The sequence below is a fragment of the Somniosus microcephalus genome, chromosome 17 (genome assembly GCF_052327205.1).
Source record: "Somniosus microcephalus isolate GS21.2 chromosome 17, FLI_Smic_1.0, whole genome shotgun sequence".
In the NCBI taxonomy this organism is placed as follows: domain Eukaryota; kingdom Metazoa; phylum Chordata; class Chondrichthyes; order Squaliformes; family Somniosidae; genus Somniosus; species Somniosus microcephalus.
This window is the reverse complement of record NC_141003.1, coordinates 70,825,514-70,845,607: the sequence shown is the minus strand read 5'-3', so window position 1 is coordinate 70,845,607 and position 20,094 is coordinate 70,825,514. Positions and strand designations below refer to the sequence as shown.

At 44.0% G+C, this 20,094-nt stretch overlaps 1 protein-coding gene across 1 annotated transcript in view; it reads left to right on the top strand.

The window, feature by feature from the left end:
• copg2 (COPI coat complex subunit gamma 2) overlaps positions 1 to 20,094 on the top strand; it is a 65,309-nt gene that overhangs the window by 25,127 nt on the left and 20,088 nt on the right. The window contains exons 5-16 of the mRNA XM_086010663.1: positions 1,669 to 1,748; positions 3,456 to 3,531; positions 4,773 to 4,865; positions 8,168 to 8,254; positions 10,430 to 10,587; positions 11,914 to 12,047; positions 13,100 to 13,167; positions 14,244 to 14,432; positions 17,102 to 17,197; positions 17,393 to 17,636; positions 18,478 to 18,553; positions 19,914 to 20,017. Coding sequence (XP_085866789.1) covers positions 1,669 to 1,748; positions 3,456 to 3,531; positions 4,773 to 4,865; positions 8,168 to 8,254; positions 10,430 to 10,587; positions 11,914 to 12,047; positions 13,100 to 13,167; positions 14,244 to 14,432; positions 17,102 to 17,197; positions 17,393 to 17,636; positions 18,478 to 18,553; positions 19,914 to 20,017 — 1,405 coding nt within the window. The remainder of the gene's footprint in view (positions 1 to 1,668; positions 1,749 to 3,455; positions 3,532 to 4,772; positions 4,866 to 8,167; positions 8,255 to 10,429; positions 10,588 to 11,913; positions 12,048 to 13,099; positions 13,168 to 14,243; positions 14,433 to 17,101; positions 17,198 to 17,392; positions 17,637 to 18,477; positions 18,554 to 19,913; positions 20,018 to 20,094) is intronic.

Genomic DNA, 20,094 nt, shown 5'->3' with positions numbered 1-20,094 from the left:
AAAAGAAAATACTGCAGATGCTGGAAATCGGAAATAAAAACAGAAAATGCTGGAAATACTCAGCAGGTCAGGCAGCATCTGTGAAGAGAGAAACAGAGTTAACGTTTCAGCAAACTTGGAAATATTACATTTGGTTCCCTCATCCAAATCATTGATATATATTGTGAATAGCTGGGGCCCAAGCACTGATCCCTGCGGTACCCCACTAGTCACCACCTGCCACCCCGAAAAAGACCCATTTATTCCTACTCTCTGTTTCCTGTCTGTTAACCAATTTTCAATCCATGCCAGTATAATTACCTCCAATCCCATGTGCTTTAATTTTGCACACTAACCTCTTATGTGGGGCTTTATCAAAGGCCTTCTGAAAATCCAAATACACCACATCCACTGGTTCTCCCTTATCTATTCTACCAGTTACATCCTCAAAAAACTCCAGTAGGTTTGTGAAACACGATTTCCCTTTCATAAATCCATGTTGACGTTGTCTAATCCCGTTGATATTTTCTAAGTGTCCTGTTATCACATCCTTTATAATAGACTCTTGCATTTTCCCTACTACTGATGTTAGGCTAACCAGTCTGTAGTTCCCTGTTTTCTTTCTTCCCTCCTTTTTTAAATAGTGGGGTTACATTTGCCACCCTCCAATCTGCAGGAACTGTTCCATAATCTATAGAATTTTGGAAGATGACAACCAATGCATCCATTATTTCCATGGCTACCTTTTTTAGTACTCTGGGATGCAGATTATCAGGCCCTGGGGATTTATCGGCTTTCAATCCCATTAATTTCTCCAGCACTATTTTTTGACATACTAATTTCCTTTAATTCCTCCTTCTCACTAGACCCTTGGTTCCCTAGCATTTCTGGGAAGTTATTTGTGTCCTCTTCCGTGAAGACAGAACCAAAGTATTTGTTTAATTGCTCTGTCATTTCCTTGTTCCCCATTATAAATTCTCCCGTTTCTGACTGTAAGGGACCTACATTTGTCTTCACTAATCACTTTCTTTTTACATACAAAGATTAACTAGATTGATTCCTGTGATGAAAGGGGAGAGATTGAGTAGAATGGGCCTATATTCTCTGGAGTTCAGAAGAATGAGGTGTGATCTCATTGAAGCGTATAAAATTCTTAGAGGGCTGGACAGGTTAGATGCTGAGAGGCTGTTTCCCCTGGCTGGAGAGTCTAGAACTAGGGGTCATAGTCTCAGGATAAGGGGTCGGCCATTTAGTACTGAGATGAGGAGCAATTTCTTCACTCAGATGGTTGTGAATCTTAAAATTTTCTACCTCGGAGGGCTGTGGATGTTCAGTCGCTGAGTATATTCAAGACTGAGATCGATAGATTTTTGGGCACTAAGGGAATCAAGGAATGTGGGGATAGGGTGGGAAAGTGGAGTTGATGTAGAAGTTCACCCATGATCTTATTGAATGGCGGAACAGGTTCGAAGGGCCACATGGCCTACTCCTGCTCCTATTTCTTATGTTCTTAATTACTGTTTTCTTTTTAAAGTCTTTATGCTCAATAATAACTTGTTCTTCAATAACTTGTCTAATGTTCCAGGAAATATGATCTTTCCTCTTTGACTGTTAAATTTCAGTTTATTTGAGGTTGTTATTTTCAGGAAGGCTGTACACTTTTTTTTAAATGCTTTTATCCATTTACAGCAAACTCTTAGAAGAATGTGTTACTTGACAATTAAAGAGATGGCTAACATTTCAGAAGATGTAATAATAGTCACAAGCAGGTAAGAGCGCAAAAGTACAATTAGCCCTAGTAATTGCATTTCATCTGCCATGATTAAAATATTATATATATATTTTACACAAGTATTAAAGGAATGTTGGTTTATATCATCTGCATTGCATTTTGGGACTCTCTGTGGAGATCGTAATGCATTTTGCAGTGGGCTGGTTAATCATCTTCTGCAGCACCTGGATATATTCCAGCTGTGTGGAAACAGGTGCTGGAGCCAATATGAGTTGTTTAGGGTTCTTTGTTTGAAAGGGTGGCTAAGTCCTTTGAGCAATGTCTCAGCCAAGCAAGATTAGTCTGGATTCTCCTGCCGAAGAAGTTGCAAGCAATTGTTTTACACCCAAGGCCAGTGGTTTTAAAAGGCCTACTGGATGCCGGGAGTATGTGTTGCTGCTTCTGGGGAACTGTACTTCTGGGGAACTGCACTGTTGCCCTTTCTTTTGGGGTGATGATCTTCAGGGTCTGGCTGCCACTTTGATGCCGATGGAGAAGTGCCTGTTTTATCTCCAGCAATAAGAACTCAGGTGGCTATTGGGTCGTTGGTATTATCACTTTTATTTTTATCTATATTTCAATTGTTGCCTTGTTTTCCTCCTTTTCCTCTTTGTACTTCCTTGTAAAATGTTAAAATACTGTGGTATAAAATTTGATTGGATGGTGGGACTAGTGAAGAGGTTGTCAGTATTATATAAAGTCTCATAACTCTTGGTTTAGAACCTTTCTAAAATTAGCATAGGATTGTAAGTACAGTCAGTGCAGTCTTAGGGGTAAAGATTATCATGATTTAGGATTGACAAAAGCAGGTTACAGTTCAGCGTTCTGCAGTGCCTTCCTAAAGCTAAGTTCAGTGTTAGAAAGCCAAGAAATATTAAGACACTATGGCCTAGAAATTCAGTAGGCTTTGCGCCCACTTTTCGCCCAAATAGGGTTTCTGCGCCAGTGTAAGAGGGTGCGCTGATATTCAGCGCTGCGGTAATGTAGCCGGTAGTGCTGCGCCGACACCGATGACGTCATCGGTGTGCGCAGTGCCCCGGTTCCGCCCCGCTTCCGGCCCAAACCCCATATTTAGTTGCGGCCGCCTCTTCTGCAGCGGCCGCAAACAGCGATTGAAAAGCGGGGCCGTACTGCTGCGCTACTGGGGCGCTTTAAGGTGGAGGTGCGGCCGGCTGCTTTTTCGGCGGCCGCCTGCCCGCACCTCCCTCCCCGGCCTCCTACACCACCCCCCCCCCCCGCGGCATTGGTGGCTGATTCCCGCGAGCCCGGCACTTCTCCGTGGTGCCGGGCTCATTTGCCGGCAGAATCCAGCGGCGATCTCACGGCTGCAGGCAGCTCCTCCTTAAGAGAAGGAGGAGGCCTGCAGTACCCCAGCCTGCTGCACCGCATCGGGTGGCGCAGCGGCAGCTGGAGCGCTGAAATTCACTTTCAGCGCCCCAAGCGGAGGCGGGCACACCTTGGAACAGCGCCCGGTTCCGACTTGGGGCGCTAAAAGTGAATTTCTGGCGGGCGCAACTGGCTCCACGCGCAGCGCTAACTTTTGGGCGTTAGCCTGCTGGCGGGCCTTAACTGAATTTCTAGGCCTTGATTAGCCCCTCATACTATTACATAAACATATAAAAATCTGTTTGCCCACCAACCAGATGTCTTTAAAGGAGATTCTCCATTTAACTAATGTTGTTTTCTGTTTGCTAATGTGTTCCAGTTTGACCAAGGACATGACTGGGAAGGATGATGTGTACAGAGGTCCGGCTGTAAGGGCACTCTGCCGCATTACAGATGTAAGTCTGCACTCTGGAAAAAGAACAGATGATGTAACTGCCGCAGAGGAATATAATGAAGCCAGCTGTAATTCTTTATTGCAAATTTGAGAAATTTACTTAGGCAGAGAACTTGAAGCCAGGGCAGTGGAAGTGACTCAGAACAGGAGCTTCAAAACTTAATTTAACTGCTTCCGAGCATATCAAAATACATGATCCGAGAGGTGTTAAAATGAGGTGTGCAAGTGGAATTAAAGCAATGTCTCCAACTCCAAATTTGAATCTAGTTCAAAAGGGAGCTGAATGAGTGCCTGCAGGTGGAAGATATCTCAAGTTATAGATGGTAGGTAGGTTAACTGAGACGAGTGATATCAGTCACCTACTGTTTCCTTGGTTGCCTTTGGGGGTCAGAAAGGAATTTCCCAGAGTTTATTTTCATAAATAGGCTTATTTTTTTTTGCCTCTTGTAGACTGGAGCCTCGATTTTAAAATTCTCATCCTTGTTTTCAAATCCCTCCATGGCCTCACCCCTCCCTATCTCTGTAACCTCCTCCAGCCCTACAACCCTACGAGATCTCCTCTTCTCCTTCAATTCTGGCCTCTTGCATATCCCCGATTTTAATCGTTCCACCATTGACGGCCATGCCTTCAGCTGCCGAGGCCCTAAACTGTGCAATTCTCTCCCTAAACCTCTCTACCTCTCTCGTTCCTCCTTTTAACCTACCTCGTCATCTGCCCTAATATCTCCTTATGTGGCTCGGTGTCAGATTTTGTTTAATAACGCTGTGAAGCCCCTTGGGACGTTTTACTATGTTAAAGGTGCTATATAAATACAAGTTGTTGCTGGTGGGGTGGGGTCTGTTGATAGTGGATATAGGTTGCCCCTTGCTTTGATGGCACAGGTTTGATGGACCAGCTGGTCTGCCTATTTTTTTGTATGTTTGCACAATATTTTTGTATTTTAAACCAAATCTCTTTCTCCCCCCCCCCCCCCCCGGTGGGTAAAGGTACCACTGAGCCAGGTTCCTTTCCTGGTATTTGTTGAATCAAGCTCCAGTCTGGAGCGGAGTTTGAACCCACAGCCTTCTGACTCGGGTGAGAGTGCTACTAACTGAGCCAAACTCACAACCTTGCTGCATAGTTAATTTCACCATTTACAGAAGTTTGATGCAACATAGAGGGTTCCTGTAGCATGGGGAAATGGTAGAAATGTAGAATACATGTCTTTAAAGTGAAGTGTCTTACTGTCATTTCGTTGGTAGATGACAATGCTGCAGGGGATCGAAAGGTATATGAAGCAGGCTATTGTGGATAAAGTGGCCAGTGTATCCAGCTCTGCCTTGGTCTCCTCTCTGGTAAGGGTGCCCGAAATAATCATTTTTCATTCCTTTTAAAGAAAATCAGAGATTTTGATCACTTGTGAGATAAATATGATTCTAAAATTCAGTATTGCCATTACAGTTAAAATGCATCATCTGAAAGCAAAACCGTTCACTGTAATACTGTTATTTTATTACCTGGTGCATTTAAAACTTGCTTTTCTTTTTCCAAAATAGACTTGCTTTAAAGAAAGGCTAAGCAAACATGTTGGCCTAGAAATTCGGTTGGTAGCGCCAGCGATTAGCGCCTAAAGAGCCTGAGAATTGGGGCGTTACCCAATTTTCGGGCGGGCGCAGTGAATATAGCACCACCTCCCATATTGAGTATCCTTTTAGCGTCGGTGCTAACTCTTTTCGCTCGCCCGTGGGCGCAGGCATATCATGACGTCATTTCAGTGTGCAACGCCTTTTTGGCGCCCCGGACCGGATATTCGGTGGCGCCCGCAACCTTTTCGCCTGGCACTATTAGTGACAGTTGGATGGAGCGTTCCCAGGCCCTTCTCGGACTCGGGGGGCGCTATTTAAAGGGGACAGCACTAGTATAAAAGCTGCAGCCATTTGGGCTGGCCATTCTGATCGTTGCTGGAGAGAGTTGCTGACCTTCTGTTGGACAGTAATTTTCTCATTGAGCCTTCGGAGGCACTGGCACTGGCAGCTTGAGGGCCCGGCTCCCGAGCTGGTGATGCAGCATCTGAAAGCAGGGAGGTGGAAGAGTGGCTTTAGCAAAAGGACAGCTTGGCAGCAAGGGATGCCAGATTGCGGCAAGGCTATGACATGGGTCCACAGTGAGAAAGCATGCTGGCGGGGGGAACAAGTGGAAGGAGACAGTTGTAAAAGGTGAGAACCTTGCCATCGCTGTCGACAATGGGGTCGGCAGCTGCAGTGGTTACAGGACCACTCGGACGTCCTCCAAGAATCTGGTGGACTCTCTCCTCGAGATCCGTGAGAGTGACCACTTGTGGAGGTCCTCCACCGGTGCGAAGCTGGTCTTTGCCAATCCTCGCCAGCTTGGACTGCAGGGGAAAGGAGGGGAAGTTATGTTACATGATGCCCTGAGTGATCATCTCATGCCCCCCATGGTGCAAGAGCCCTTACATGACGCCTTGAGTCAAATGTGCATGTGTGTGCCCAGAAAGGGCCATGGGTGCTTGCTGGCAGATGGCCAATGGGGCACAGCCCACCCTGTAGCCATAAAGTCAGGTGCAAATGAAGGGATGCAGAAGTTTGCAGAAACAACACTCACCCTCACGACCCGAGTGAGGTCGTTGAATTTCTTTCTGCATTGGACGGGGCTCCTGGTCACCATGCTGCTGGAGTTGACCCTCTGGCATACATCCCTCCAAGCTCGTCGGTAGTCCTTATGATTCGGCCTCGTGCCATTGTCTGGGTAGAGAATATCTCGCCGGCGCTCCACTGCGGCCACCAATTGCTCCAGAGCCTTATTGGTGAAGCGCTCTGCTCTCTGTCTCACCTTCTCCATCTGGTCCAAGTTTTTAGCGCCAGAGAAGGGCCTGCGCCGATTCTGAGGCCTGCAAGGCGAAGAGTGTGGATGCTGAAGCTGACTGACCCACCCCTTTAAGAGCTGGCCGGCGCCTGGAAGTCTCGTGGTCATCAGTAATAGAGAGCACCTGCGCTGTGCCCGTCCGCTCCGATATTGGGTTGCGCCGGAAGATTAGCGCCTTAGGAGTCCCGTGTAATGCCTGAATTCGCGCCTCAATCTCCTTTAGGGGCGATGCAACCCAATATCGCGCCAGGCGGCTAAGTTTCGTCTGGCTATAAACTTTGCGCAGCGCCAGTTCTAACGCCTCAAGCGGGGCTATACCCAATTTCTAGGCTGTTCTGTTTTAACCTACATAATTTGTTCATTTTTGTCCTTTGATAATCTGGGCTCTGCTCAGGGCAGAAACAAGACCGTGTGCCTATTTAGGCCACTTCAATAAAGAATACCTCAGTGGTGTCCCTAAAGAGCCTTTTCAGGTTAAAACCAGCCCTATTAGCTACACATCACAACCATGCTTCAGATCCTAGATGGCCCATGAACAATACCACAGGAGATCAGCTTGACTTTTGTAAATTGGGGTGCGATACTCGCAATTTCCCCATTTCAGGTGCTCAGTTGTTGGTATTGTTGCAGCTTGGTAAAGCCCTCTCTACTCATCTGCAACAATATGCCTCACCAACAACCTCCGAAGAGCATCCACTACTGCAACAGTATAACATTTTCCATTCCCCACATCAGCTGTCTTGTAACCTCTCTGAATGAGATTTCCTATTAGTGCTGGAACAGGGCCAATTTTAAACTAAGCCCATGAACAATAGGATCGTAATTGAGTTTATCAGGCTCCATTCACATAAGAGCTAGCACTGAGAGGAACTTTTATTCCATTGTATCAGTGGAATCTGAATCCAGGTCGTAGAGGTGAAAAGGCATTGTTTAAGCATTGCGCCTTTTCCCTCTCCCTTTCTTACTTCCTTCCTACTCCTTGGGTCTTTCCCACCATTCCCCAACTAAGAGGGTGAATAGGTGATGTCCTGCCAGGTCTCTGCCAAAGTTGCTTTTATTTTTCTGCTGCAGGATGCACAAAAGCAGCCTAATATGAATCATATTTTCTTGAGGAAGAGAATCAGGTCTTGGTTCTGCATTTCCCCAACAGCAGGGTTGAGATCAGGACAAACCTATGCCCTTCCCTTTTTTTGGTACAATACAGCAATGCACTAATATGCTTTACTATTATATTGCCTCCAAATAAGTGCTCTGTGTATGGGATTTGGTGGGCAAAAGGTTCGGGACTAGGAGCAGAGCAGCTTCACTGGCACCTGGCAGTTTGTTCCTCTTGCACAATTAAGCACAGTAGTTGGGGAATTATTCCACTGACAACTGTAGATTGTTATTAGTGAATTTAAAATACGTTTTTTAATTGAGAAACTTGGGTGAAGAGCCAATAATGTTTTGGAAATGCATTGCAACTAGGCCAATATCTGAAAGAGAAAGATAGGTTAACTCTTCATTTGCAACTTTTGATTTGGAATCACCTTCTCATCAACTGCAATAATCTTTCTGTTTGCTAGTACAGAGATTAATGCTCATTACAGTTACATTGCAGCATTTTCCATTCTTATTTCCAGTGTTCCCAATCTGTCTCTTCATCTCTACTAAAATTCTGTTTGCTGTTTACTAAAAGAAAGTGTTCTTATTAGAGAGAGAGACAGAACACCATATTGAAAATTATTCTTTGGCATTTATTTGTTTCTTGTGCATTTTTAAAACATTTCTTCAGCACCTTGTATCTACGAGCTATGATGTGGTGAAACGCTGGGTAAATGAGGCTCAAGAAGCTGCCTCCAGTGACAACATCATGGTGCAGGTAAGCTGCTTAAAATGAAAAACTTCCACAGTTTAGTAACACGGAATGAATTCAAAATCAGGACAATCTATTTTTCTTTAAATGAGACACTTATATGAGGGGCCAAATGCTTGGGTTTTAAATACCTGTAGTTTGTAGGAAGGAAGGCAGGCTGAGGGAGGTAGAGTTCATAGGTTTGAGGTCCTGGGAAAGAATGAGTTACAATTGGAAAGCATGAACTTAGTCTTGAATTGAATTCAAGTCAGGTGAGGCTGCAGGGAGGAAGTAGAGCAGCAGGACATCATATTTAACCAGAGTTGGATGTAATTGTAAGGGATCTGGGTGTTTCTAGATGAATGAGCTTCCTTGTCTGTTTACCTTGGCATCTTGTATTTGGAGTTTAGGAAGAACAGGAGAGGAAAGTTCATAGAAAGTTGTGTAACCCTTATTAAGGCATCCCAAAGTGTTTCACATCGATGAATTACTTTTGAAGTGTAGTCACTGTTGTGTAGGAAAACGCAAGTGTCAGTTTGCAGACAGCAAAGTCCCACAATCAGTAAATGAAATGAATAACCAATTAATCTAGTTTTGGTCAAGTTGGCTGAGGCAAGAATGTTGGCCAGGATACTGGAAGCACTCCCTGTCTTCAGATAGTTTCATGAGATCTTTGACATCCATCTGAACAGACAAATGGGACCTTGATTTAACATCTCCAAAAGAGGACATCTCCAACTTTCAGCATTCCCTCAGTACGGAAGTGTTGACCTAAATTATGTGCTCATATTTGTGGGTTCAAGCCCCACGCCAGAGGAATAATACAAAGTTCCATTCTACTGAATTGTTACATTGGCCCGTAATTTCCGATAGGAGGCTTCCTGCATGCGGATGCCTATCGGAAAAAAATCTCCAAAGTCGAAATGCGCAGGGCCCACGTATCCCAGAGGCGCATGCAGTTTGCAAGCGTCCCTGGGATCACATGCACCATGGGGAGCCAATAGGAGAAGGGAATCTCCCTTCATACTTTTGACAGATAGACTTGTCAAATATATGAATGGAGATCACCCCAAAAACAGGAAAACATTTTTAAAAAACCATCATATTTTAAAAATGAGTTAATTACAATAAATTAAATAATTTAAACAAAAATTTAATTTTTTGAAAAAGATAATTTGTTTTTTACAGGGCTAAAAATAAACTTACTTTAAAAAAAAAGTATTTTAAAATGATAAATAAGTGGAAAAAAGCATTTTTAAAAACTTTTTTTCAACCCATATGCTGGTAAAAGCAGGCCTTGCGCCTGCTTTTACCAGGCGTAAGATTTCTAAGGGTTTTCAGCGGGTGGAGGTTCTGCAGAGAGCTCTCCCCCCTGCAGAGGCCCTTCTCTGGGGCAGGCGTCCGATATGTCAAGATCATTCTTGACAGATCAGAAATGCCGGTATTCAGCACATGCGCTTTGCATGCTTGAAACCGGCATTTTCGATGTCCCTACGGGTGTGTGCACAGCCCGTACACACCCGTAGGCATCGGAAAATATGGACCATTATCTTAGGTCTTAAACAACATGAATAGGGACTGCTGTCCACAGCCTGCAATCGCCGTTCATCATGTCACTGAAGTGGAATGTAATGGTGTCACATTTGGGTTACTTGAAACAAAATACAGCCTGTAGCTAGCATTTGTTAAAAGTATAACAAGATAATGCTGATAGATGACAATAAAGATATAGATACCTCACCATGTAATATTTAGGAGTAAGTGACTATTCAATAGAAACTCTCCAGTAGTGTGAACAATAGACCTGACCTCCATCAAATATTCATGGCTCTTTTATTGATAGTATTATGACTAGTTCTCTTCTGAATTTGCCTTATTTCTCCTGTCCAGATATGCTGTTTTACACACCTTCCCATCTTGAAATTAAGATTCATTGCACTGATTTACACTCTAGCTCATTCTGTTGCAGGAGCACAAACCATGAAAGCCCTTCCCCACTCAGTTTTCCCTTGCTCCTACAATTTATAGGCTTTTAAAGCCTGCGGAACTGTACCCCAGCAAGGAATCGAAGCTTTCTAAGGAAGCAGGGAGAAATTGGAGGAGAATATCAGTGCTGATTTGCTGAGGGTGTTAATGTTTTCATTATCGATGCCTTGCTTGCTAATGTTTTCTTGTCATCCTTGCTGCCTTGTTCTAATATAGTACCACGCTTTAGGCCTCTTGTATCACATCCGGAAGACTGACCGCTTAGCCGTTACGAAGATGGTAAATAAATTCACAAAGTGTGGTCTGAAATCCCCATTTGCCTATTGCATGCTTATCCGCATTGCAAGTAAACTCCTGGAGGAGACGGAGAGCGGGTAAGTTGCTCCCTTTTCTGTATTCCTGTCCACTTCACATCTCCATGTTGTGTAACAAGTTAAATTGACCATTTTGGGTCGAGAATCTCACGGATTGTTATACATTTAAAATACTAAGTTAGATGGTCAGGTTTGGGTCTGACTGTTCAAATCTAAGCTTCCAAGCAGGTTGTAGTCCTGTTGTCATGTATAACTAAGAGTATAGGGATCTGGAAAAACTTGGGGAACAAAATTCTTGCCATCACTAATTTTCGTGAAATAGTACACATGATCATGAAGTGAATTTAAAGTTCCAGCACTTTATACTTGCACCTACTTCTTCACTAAAATTACTGCAGACAAAACTTTCAGCCATTTTATTCTTTGACTTTGAATGATTCTAACAGAAAACATTGCTTTTGTTTATTTTCTCCCTTCCCTCTGCTCTTGAGATGCCGCCCAGTGACTGGCTAGAAGCTGTTGCATAAGGAGAAAGAGTGGCCTCTTCGCCACATCCTTTTTAAATTCCACTCCATTCTAGGAAGGGGTTGGTCTCAGCCTGGTACCTTTTTTTTCCTGATGGCAGGGTTGAGATTAGAAACCTGTAAACAGTCCCCTATCCCATGTTGCATCAGGAGAAATTATCTTTTCGTGGTAATCTCAAGAGAAATTGAAGGAGATAGGGAGCCATGAGAACAAAGACTGGGGTTTAAAGCCAAGTTCTTGGTAATTTTTTGACTTTTCTCTTTCTATTGGGAGCCTTTCCCACCACGAGCGCGTATTGGACATTCAAGCATATGCTGTGTATGATTTTCCAACCATAATGATTGGAAACTATGGCGTGTTCTGCCTCTGGATTCCTGATATGAGCTCCCAGTGAGTGAGGCTCCCCACAGGAAGTGCAAAATCAGAAAATTACCTTTTAATAGTGTTGAGAAGTTTGGGATCTGGAATTTGTCAGTGTGCTACTGTGCCAACATCTTGTAAGAGGTCCCAGTGTTGTACTGTAATCTGTTTACTTAATAAACCGGCAAAATATTGTCACAATAACAACAGATACATTCAGTTATGCTGTTTTGGCTAATAATGCTTGCTGTGACGCTCCCCACCAAATGAAACCTGAGTAAAGCTCTGGCCACAAACTACCGTACATATAACCTGAGAATGATTACAAGATACTAATCTCATCTCTGGATTCAGACGACAGTTATAACCTGCCCAAGTTTTGCCCTTGTTGGTTGAAGTTATCTGACCCCCTCTGTTAGATTACAACACTTCAGTCACTTCCAGGGATCAATATTTCCCTGACTATGTTGGAACTAACCCTGGAACCTTATGACCTAACAGGCAGGACAGCCCCTTGTTTGATTTCATCGAAGGCTGCTTACGCAACAAACATGAAATGGTTGTCTATGAAGCGGCATCAGCCATCGTCCATCTACCTAACTGCACTGCTAGGGAACTGGCACCAGCTGTCTCGGGTACGTACTTTATAAACTGAAAGCGCAGGCAGGTATGGGTTAACTTCCAGTGTTAGATGCAAGGGTTTTATAATACAGGTACAACACAAAACAGCAGGATAATGCCTGATTCATTACTGTCTCCTCAAAAGTTCTAAAAATCTGAGAGACATGTTTGAGGACTGTTTGTGGTTCCCTTGATGGGTTCATTGTGTAAATGCATAGTATGGTATTCAGACATACAGGCCAAGGAGATCCTATGTTCAACCCCTGGTCAAAGCAAGATTAACTGATGTTGACTGAGGTAGCAGTGGGGATTCTGCAATTGGTTTTTATGTGCCTGGGCTAACGAGAGGAAAAAATCAGCAGGAACTTTGGCTGAACATTATCCACTCATCACTGCTGGAATGTGCACTCATGTAGCACTGACCTCAGCGTCTTTATGATGGGAAAGGAAGGAATTGGCCATACTTCCCATTCCTGATGATTATCTTTGACCCCTGTACAAAACTGCAAGCTTAGAGTGAGAACCGAATCTGGCTTAGGTTTGATGTCCATCTATGATTGAATAGTGTGCCACTGTTCACTGTTGAAGTTCATGTGAAGAATGGGTGAGGTTCTGGAGGGCTGTTGGCACTCACACTATACCCCAGCCTTCAGTAGAGGTGAGGATAACATCAGGGGTAAAAACTCCGGAGCTGCCTGGACCCAGTCTTGTGATCGTTGGAATATCACCTGTCGAACACAGTGGGTCAAAGTTGAGTAGCGTTAGACTAATGATGCAGCATGTTTGCTCAATTGCATTTGGAGTTGGAGGAATTTCAGAATTTTCTGGTTTTGGAAATTTTTCCTGTGATGAATTGCCTGCTTTGAGAGAGTAAATAATTATTATGACAGTCTACGACAGTACTTCATCCTTTGGAAGGGACAGGATTGTCAACCCAAATATAATTTTCTTGTATGCTTACTTCGTTTTAAATTGATGATCTGTGTTGATATCTGAATTTTGCCTTATTAATTCTTACTATTTTGTAAAGTTGAGTTAACTTTTTTTAAATTTTACACTTAAACAGTGCTCCAACTTTTCTGTAGTTCTTCCAAACCAGCCCTGAGATTCGCTGCTGTTAGAACTCTCAACAAAGTAAGTTTACACTCTGTTGCTTTTTCAAAATATAGATAATGTTTGTGAATTTTAAAAAGGCATTAGATTGCTGAAGCAATCTTTGTATAAACTGTTTGGCCTTTTTGGTACAAGTGTCATTTTTAGATTAAATATTTTTAGCATTTTTTTTTGAACTACCGGTTATCTGATGTGCCCAGTAAACCCAACACATATTTGAGTCTCCAAATCAAGCCACTGAGAAACCCACATAGGTAGAGTTTCACTTTGCCTGAATGGAGCGCGCACTCTCTCCCCGTAAGGGATGCACCCTACGTCCTGAGAGCTCAGGTGCAGGTTAGAAGAGCTGAGACTTGGGAATCCAAAAGTGTACACTGTATTGCTATAGTTTAATCAGCTATAACTGAACAGCTTACCAATGGACCAGTAGTGACTGAACAGCTAGGACCACACTACCCAGTATGGCATTGGCCTGCAGGGTTATTTGGAGCCGTCTGGAAAGCATTTCAGCCTCCTGTGACAGGTATACCACCCGAGGTTTCATGAGTGAGCTAGACTGGCTGGTCAGTTATGCACAAAACCCTGGAGGACTGCAGACCTATTTGGTTAGTTATTGAACTACTAAAGATGTCGCAGGTGGTTGAGTTGGTTCTGAACTTCCATCGCCCGATGTGTCGGCTTGAAGCCACCTTGACCCCATAGAGCTCCTAGTTACTTGTGAAATACTGGTAGGTATGCGAGCCTTTGGATGATTCTCCCTCCTTCCCTACAGGGACGATCCTAGCTTCAATGTGTTGCTACTCCAAGGCTCAGCTCAGGAACTCAATGCTTCTTGCCACTGTTTCATTGAATCCATTCCTTGGCTATTCGATTCCACTAAATGGGCCAGGCAGCCATGAGGTGTGGCATGGCAGCAAGAGAGAAGGAGTTTGGTTTGAAAATTACACATAGCTAAATTGCAATTTTAGTACATTAGGTTCTTGTTTATGAAATATTTTTGTTTTTAAATAATGTCCCTGAGCTTCTTTATGGAAACATCAGGAATGCTTAGAAACCATTTCTTAAGCCCTGGGATCTTTGTTTTTGTTTCCCGGAAGGTTGCGATGAAGCACCCGTCTGCTGTGACTGCCTGTAACCTGGACCTAGAGAACCTGATCACAGACTCGAACCGCAGCATCGCCACACTAGCCATCACTACGCTGCTGAAAACCGGCAGCGAGAGTAGCGTGGATCGGCTCATGAAGCAGATTTCAACCTTCGTGTCTGAAATATCCGACGAATTTAAGGTGAAACCCTCAGGAAAATCCTATTCAGAAGTGGGTCCAGAGAACAGACCCAAAATAATGAACAGGGCTCCTCATTCTCAGATTTTATTATGTTTTTAAATTTCCCAAGAACTCTTCAGTTTTCATTTTAAAGAATATTACATTTTCCAATGAAAATTTTGGAGAAAATCTTTGACCTTGAAATTACACTGTGAGATACTGACGTACGAATACTTACCACGTTTGTCTAAAGTTCCTCCCTCTGTTACTTCAGCCAGAAGTGATAACCCGTTTGTTTAACCAGGGTAACAACTCCAGTAAAATAGAGCAACCAATTTCAGATGAACGAGTTGATATGCTAGTATTCACAGCATCGCTTCAGGGACAGAGATAGCACTGCAGCAACCTATCTATAGTTCCTATGGCACTGCAGCAGCCTACCTGTATTTCCTTTTTGACAGCCATATTTTGAAATATAAATGTTTTAAGATAGTGTGGTGCTGGACAGAAACAAAGAAAGAAAGGTATCCTCTTGCCAGAGCTATGACCCACATCTTGATTTATATTTGTCGAGCCAATTACAACTAGATTAGATAAATGTCAAGATCAGGGTAATGAATAGAGAAATGTTTGTGACATGGAGAGAGTAAGTAGAATATCTGTCACAGAGTACAAAAGCAAAATACTGCGGATACTGGAAATCTGAAATAAAAACAGAAAATGCTTGAAATACTCAGCAGGTCAGGCAGCATCTGTGAAGAGAGAAACAGAGTTAACGTTTCAGGTCGATGACCCTTCGTCAGAACTGGAAAAAGCTGGAGATCGAACAGGTTTTTAAGCAAGTGCAGGGGCAGGGAAAGGGGGGAGGGGAGGAAAGAACAAAATGGAAGGTCTGTGATAGGATGGAAGGCAGGAGAGATTGAGAGACATTGAGATGGTGCAAGGCAAAAGGAGATGGTAATGGGACAAGTTAAGAAACAAAAGATGGCTCTAGATGAAGTGTAAATGGCACTGGCAGAATGAAAGACAGCTGCCATGTGGGAGAGAGAAAAATAAATAAATAATATAAATGAAAAAAAGCAATAGGGGCAGAGGTTATGGTCTGAAATTGTTGAACTCTGTGTTGAATCCAGAAGGCTGTAAAGTGCCTAATCGAAAGATGAGGTGCTGTTCCTCAAGCTTACGTTGAGCTTCATTGGAACTGTGTAAGAGGCCGAGGATGGTGAGGTCTGAGTGGGAGTGGAGTGGAGAATTAAAGTGACAGGCGACCGGAAGCTCGGGGTCACCTTTTACAGACTGAACGGAGGTGTTCCGTAAAGCGATCACCCAATCTGCGTTTGGTCTCCCCAATGTAGAGGAGGCCGCATCGTGACCAGCGAATACAGTATACTAAATTGCAAGAAGTACAAGTAAATCGCTGTTTCACCTGGAAGGAGTGTTTGGGGCCCTGGACAGTGGGAAGGGGGGAGGTAAAAGGGCATGTGTTGTATCTCCTGCGCCTGCACGGGAAGGTGCCGGGGGAAGGGGTGTTGGGGGTGATAGAGGCGTGGACCAGGGTGTCGTGGAGGGAACGGTCCCTTCGGAATGCTGAAAGGGGAGGTGAGGGGAAGATGTGTTTGGTGGTGGGATCACGCTGGAGGTGGCGGAAATGGCGGAGGATGAGCCGTTGAATGTGGAGGCTGGTGGAGTGAAAGGTGAGGACAAGGGGAACCCTATCGTGGTTCCAGGAGGGAAGGGAAGGGGTGAGAGTAGAAGTGCGGGAACTAGAACGGACACGGTCAAGGGCCGTGTCAATCACAGTAGAGGGGCATCCTCGGTTGAGGAAAAAGGAAGACCTGTCGGAAGCACTGGTATGGAAGGTGGCATCGTCTGAGCGGAGACGGAGAAACTAGGAGAATGGAATAGAGTCCTTACAGGAGGCGGGGTGGGAGGAAGTGTAGTCCAGGTAGCTGAGGGAGTCAGTGGGCTTGAAGTGAATGTTTGTCAGTAGCCTATCCCCAGAGATGGAGACAGAGAAGTCGAGGAATGGAAGGGATGAGTCGGAGATGGACCATGTGAAGGTGAGGTAAGGGTGGAAATTGGAAGCAAAGTGAATGAAATTTTCTCGTTCAGGGCGAGAGCAGGAAACGGCACCGATACAGTCATCAATGTATCGGAAAAAGAGGTGAGGGAGGGGACCCGAGTAGGACTGGAACTGGAAAAAGCTGGAGATCGAACAGGAACAAAGAATGTTCCACATATCCCACAAAAAGGCAGGCATAGCTGGGACCCATGCGGGTTCCCATAGCAACACCTTTAATTTGGAGGAAGTGAGTGGAGCCAAAGGAGAAGTTGTTCAATGTGAGAACAAGTTCAGCCAGGCAGAGGAGGGTGGTGGTGGATGGGGACTGGTTGGGCCTCTGTTCAAGGAAGAAGCGGAGCGCCCTCAGGCCATCCTGGTGGGGATGGAGGTGTAGAGGGATTGTACGTCCATGGTGAAAAGGAGACGGTTGGGGCCAGGAAACTGTTAAAGTGACGGAGGGTGTCGGAAGAGTCGCGGATGTAGGTGGGAAGAGACTGGACAAGGAGAAAAAATAGAGTCGAGATAGGAAGAGATAAGTTCCGTGGGGCAAGAACAGGCTGAAACGATGGGTCTACCGGGGCAGTCACAGAGTACTGATCACTGCTGTCTTTATGTAATTGCTGTTTAGGTGGTTGTGGTGGAGGCAATCAGTGCACTTTGCCAGAAATATCCTCGCAAGCACAGCGTTATGATGAACTTCCTCTCCAACATGCTGAGGGATGAGGTGAGCTTTAATCCTGGCATCGTACTCATGCACAATTTGGGGTTACACAAATATCTGTACTGTAATCGAGTTGGAATAATTGAATTTTACTCTGCTAAAAGAGGAAAGGCACTGTTAAGTATGCAGACATTTTTCTGTGTGCTTTGTTATGTGAAAAAAAGTTTTGCCCATTTCATTGTACATTTGTCTACCTAGGGTGGATTTGAGTACAAACGTGCCATCATCGATTGCATAATTAATATAATCGAGGAGAGTCCAGAGAGTAAAGAAACTGGCCTGGCCCATTTGTGTGAGTTTATCGAAGACTGTGAGCACACTGTTCTGGCCACTCGTATACTCCACCTGCTGGGCAGGGAAGCGCCCAAGACCCCAGTTCCTTCCAAGTACATTCGGTTTATATTCAACAGAGTGGTATTGGAAAACGAGGCAGTGAGAGCTGGTATGTGAGATCTAGTACAAAGTAATATTTTAACTGCCTGTTCAGTTTTCTGCTGTTTTGAGTTTGCCTAGCCAGAGATGGGAACACTGCATTCCTTTTCCATTTTCTCGTTTTTTATAAGCAGACCATATTTTGGTTTCTTGTCATTTTCTCCCCACTATAGTTCCCATGTTATACGAGTTTCCAAATGTAACTGTGCTACCCAAAGGTTAGCGGTGCTTCAGAGAGATGGGAATTAGAGAGCATACTCATCTTTGCATTTCTTGCTCAAGAGGACCAAGTGCAGAACATAAAAAACCAAAAGAATGGACAGAATGAGTAAAACCAAGTTGGTCCTTTAATCCTGTTTTCTTTCTATTCTTCCAGCCCCACTTCCTGCTAACTGTGCAGCTATACATATCATAAATGCTGCTCAACTCATTCAGATTTCTGAAGCAGGTGGTCAATTCCAAGCAAAGCCTTCCAATGTCTGAAGCTTCACTATAAATCCTGAGTGCAATCCCGGGTACAGGTTTCCTTGCTGAACTGCTGGTTGGGGACGTGTGCGTTAGGAGGAGGAAAAACGAATGCTCCCAACAAATTGGCAAATGTTACTTCCAAAGGGTTCTTGGGAGAAACTAAAGGGCTTGAATTTACAGCAGCACATAGTTGTGATAATATCTGCCATTTAAATCACACACCAGTATTTAGAAACTGTGATCATGATGAAGATACAACTTAGACTTTACAAAAACCATATCAAATCATCCTTGGTATATTTCAATGTGGCATGTGGTGTTTTATTGTTTGTTGTTGTGTGTGATCTTTTAATCAGTTTTACTATTGCATTTTCTGCCTACAGCTGCTGTTAGTGCATTAGCTAAGTTTGGAGGCCAGAATGAAGAGCTGCTTCCAAGTGTCTTGGTTCTTTTACAGAGGTGAGAATCACATCATCCACCTGGTGTTGGCTTTCCCTTGTTTAAAAGAATAGCTGATTAGCGGAGTTTAGAAAGAGCTGATCTTGACATTTAAAGCCCTAGAGTATCACGATGCTCAGAGTATGCTCATGTACACCCAAAGCAAAAGTGTTTTAGCACTGGCACACATCACTGAAATGAAACGGCGTGGATTAACCCTTTTGAGTACGTAATGTTATTTGGAACTTGCACGTTTGTTAACTGCCAAAAGTGATTTTTCTTGCTCATGGAGGACTGATGAGTAATGGCATGGAGTGAAGGGTGAGGGTTTTATTGAATTTGTTTCTTCTTTACCACTCAACCTGTTGGTTTATTGATATGCCAAGCAGGGGGCAGATGCAAAAATACAACAGCTAGGGTACTAGAGAGATGGACTTCAGTGACCCAAATGGTCTTTTCCCATTCTTGTGCTAAGAAGCCTACCCAATACAGGAAACTTTCTGGTATCCGGCACTGACGGGACCGAGCTGGTGCCGGTCGATCAACACTGCTGGAGAAACCAGCGCTAATGTTAAAACATACGGAGCTTCTGAGCTCCGTATCTAGCAACAAACCCTGTTGCTTAGCAACAGCTTCAAAACAGTCGGCGCAGCTTGCAAGCGTCTCTGTAGCTAAGCAACAGCTTCAGCTAGATGCTTGCAGAGCCAGGAATGGAGAAAAAAAGCAACGAAAAGTAAAAAAAAAGTTATCTGAACCGACTCCTGAATTTTGCCGGTGGATAGAGCATTCCGGAGATTTAACCTCCGTTTAAACGAAAGTTTCCTGTACTGGAGAATCAGGGGAAAGATTTGCTCCAGGATAGCCATCCAGCTGCCTCCTCAAGCAACAAAAGGTGCTTGGGTCAGGGAGACCAGAGAAAATAGATAAGCTAATTTTAAAAAATGATTAAAGTAAGTGTCCACTGAAATCCCAATTCCTTTCAGAAAGGTAGGGAATCGGAATTTACTTTTCCAGATGTTAGAAATGACTATTTTCCGAGTAATTCCACACAAATTTATTTTTTTAGGAGAGGGGAGAGAGTAGTTTTGAAGTTATGGAGTTTTAAACAGTATTGCATGTTATGGTTAGTGCAAATGATTGGCAGATTCAGATCTGCCACAATTTTTTTTGTTCTTGTCCAGTTGCATGTTGTAAAGTATTTTCACAAATGAGACTGGGTGGGGTGTAGCTGGTTAGCACTCTGTCCATTCATTTGCACGACCTTGGTTTGGATCCAGCCCGGTCAAGCTCAATGATTATGAGCTGCTTGTTAAATCTCCCCTCTTTTTGGGCCATTGACTGGCAAAAGTGTAATGTGAATCTGAAACCTTCCACCTCACAGGTGTATGATGGACTGTGATGATGAAGTCCGTGATCGTGCAACTTTCTACGTGAATGTGTTACAGCAACGGCAGAAAGTTCTCAACGCGAGCTATATTTTTAATGGTGAGTGACGCACTTTTCTGAAAGTATGTATACTGCCTTAACTCTGGATGTTTGAGGGGTGTGATGGACCATTCTCT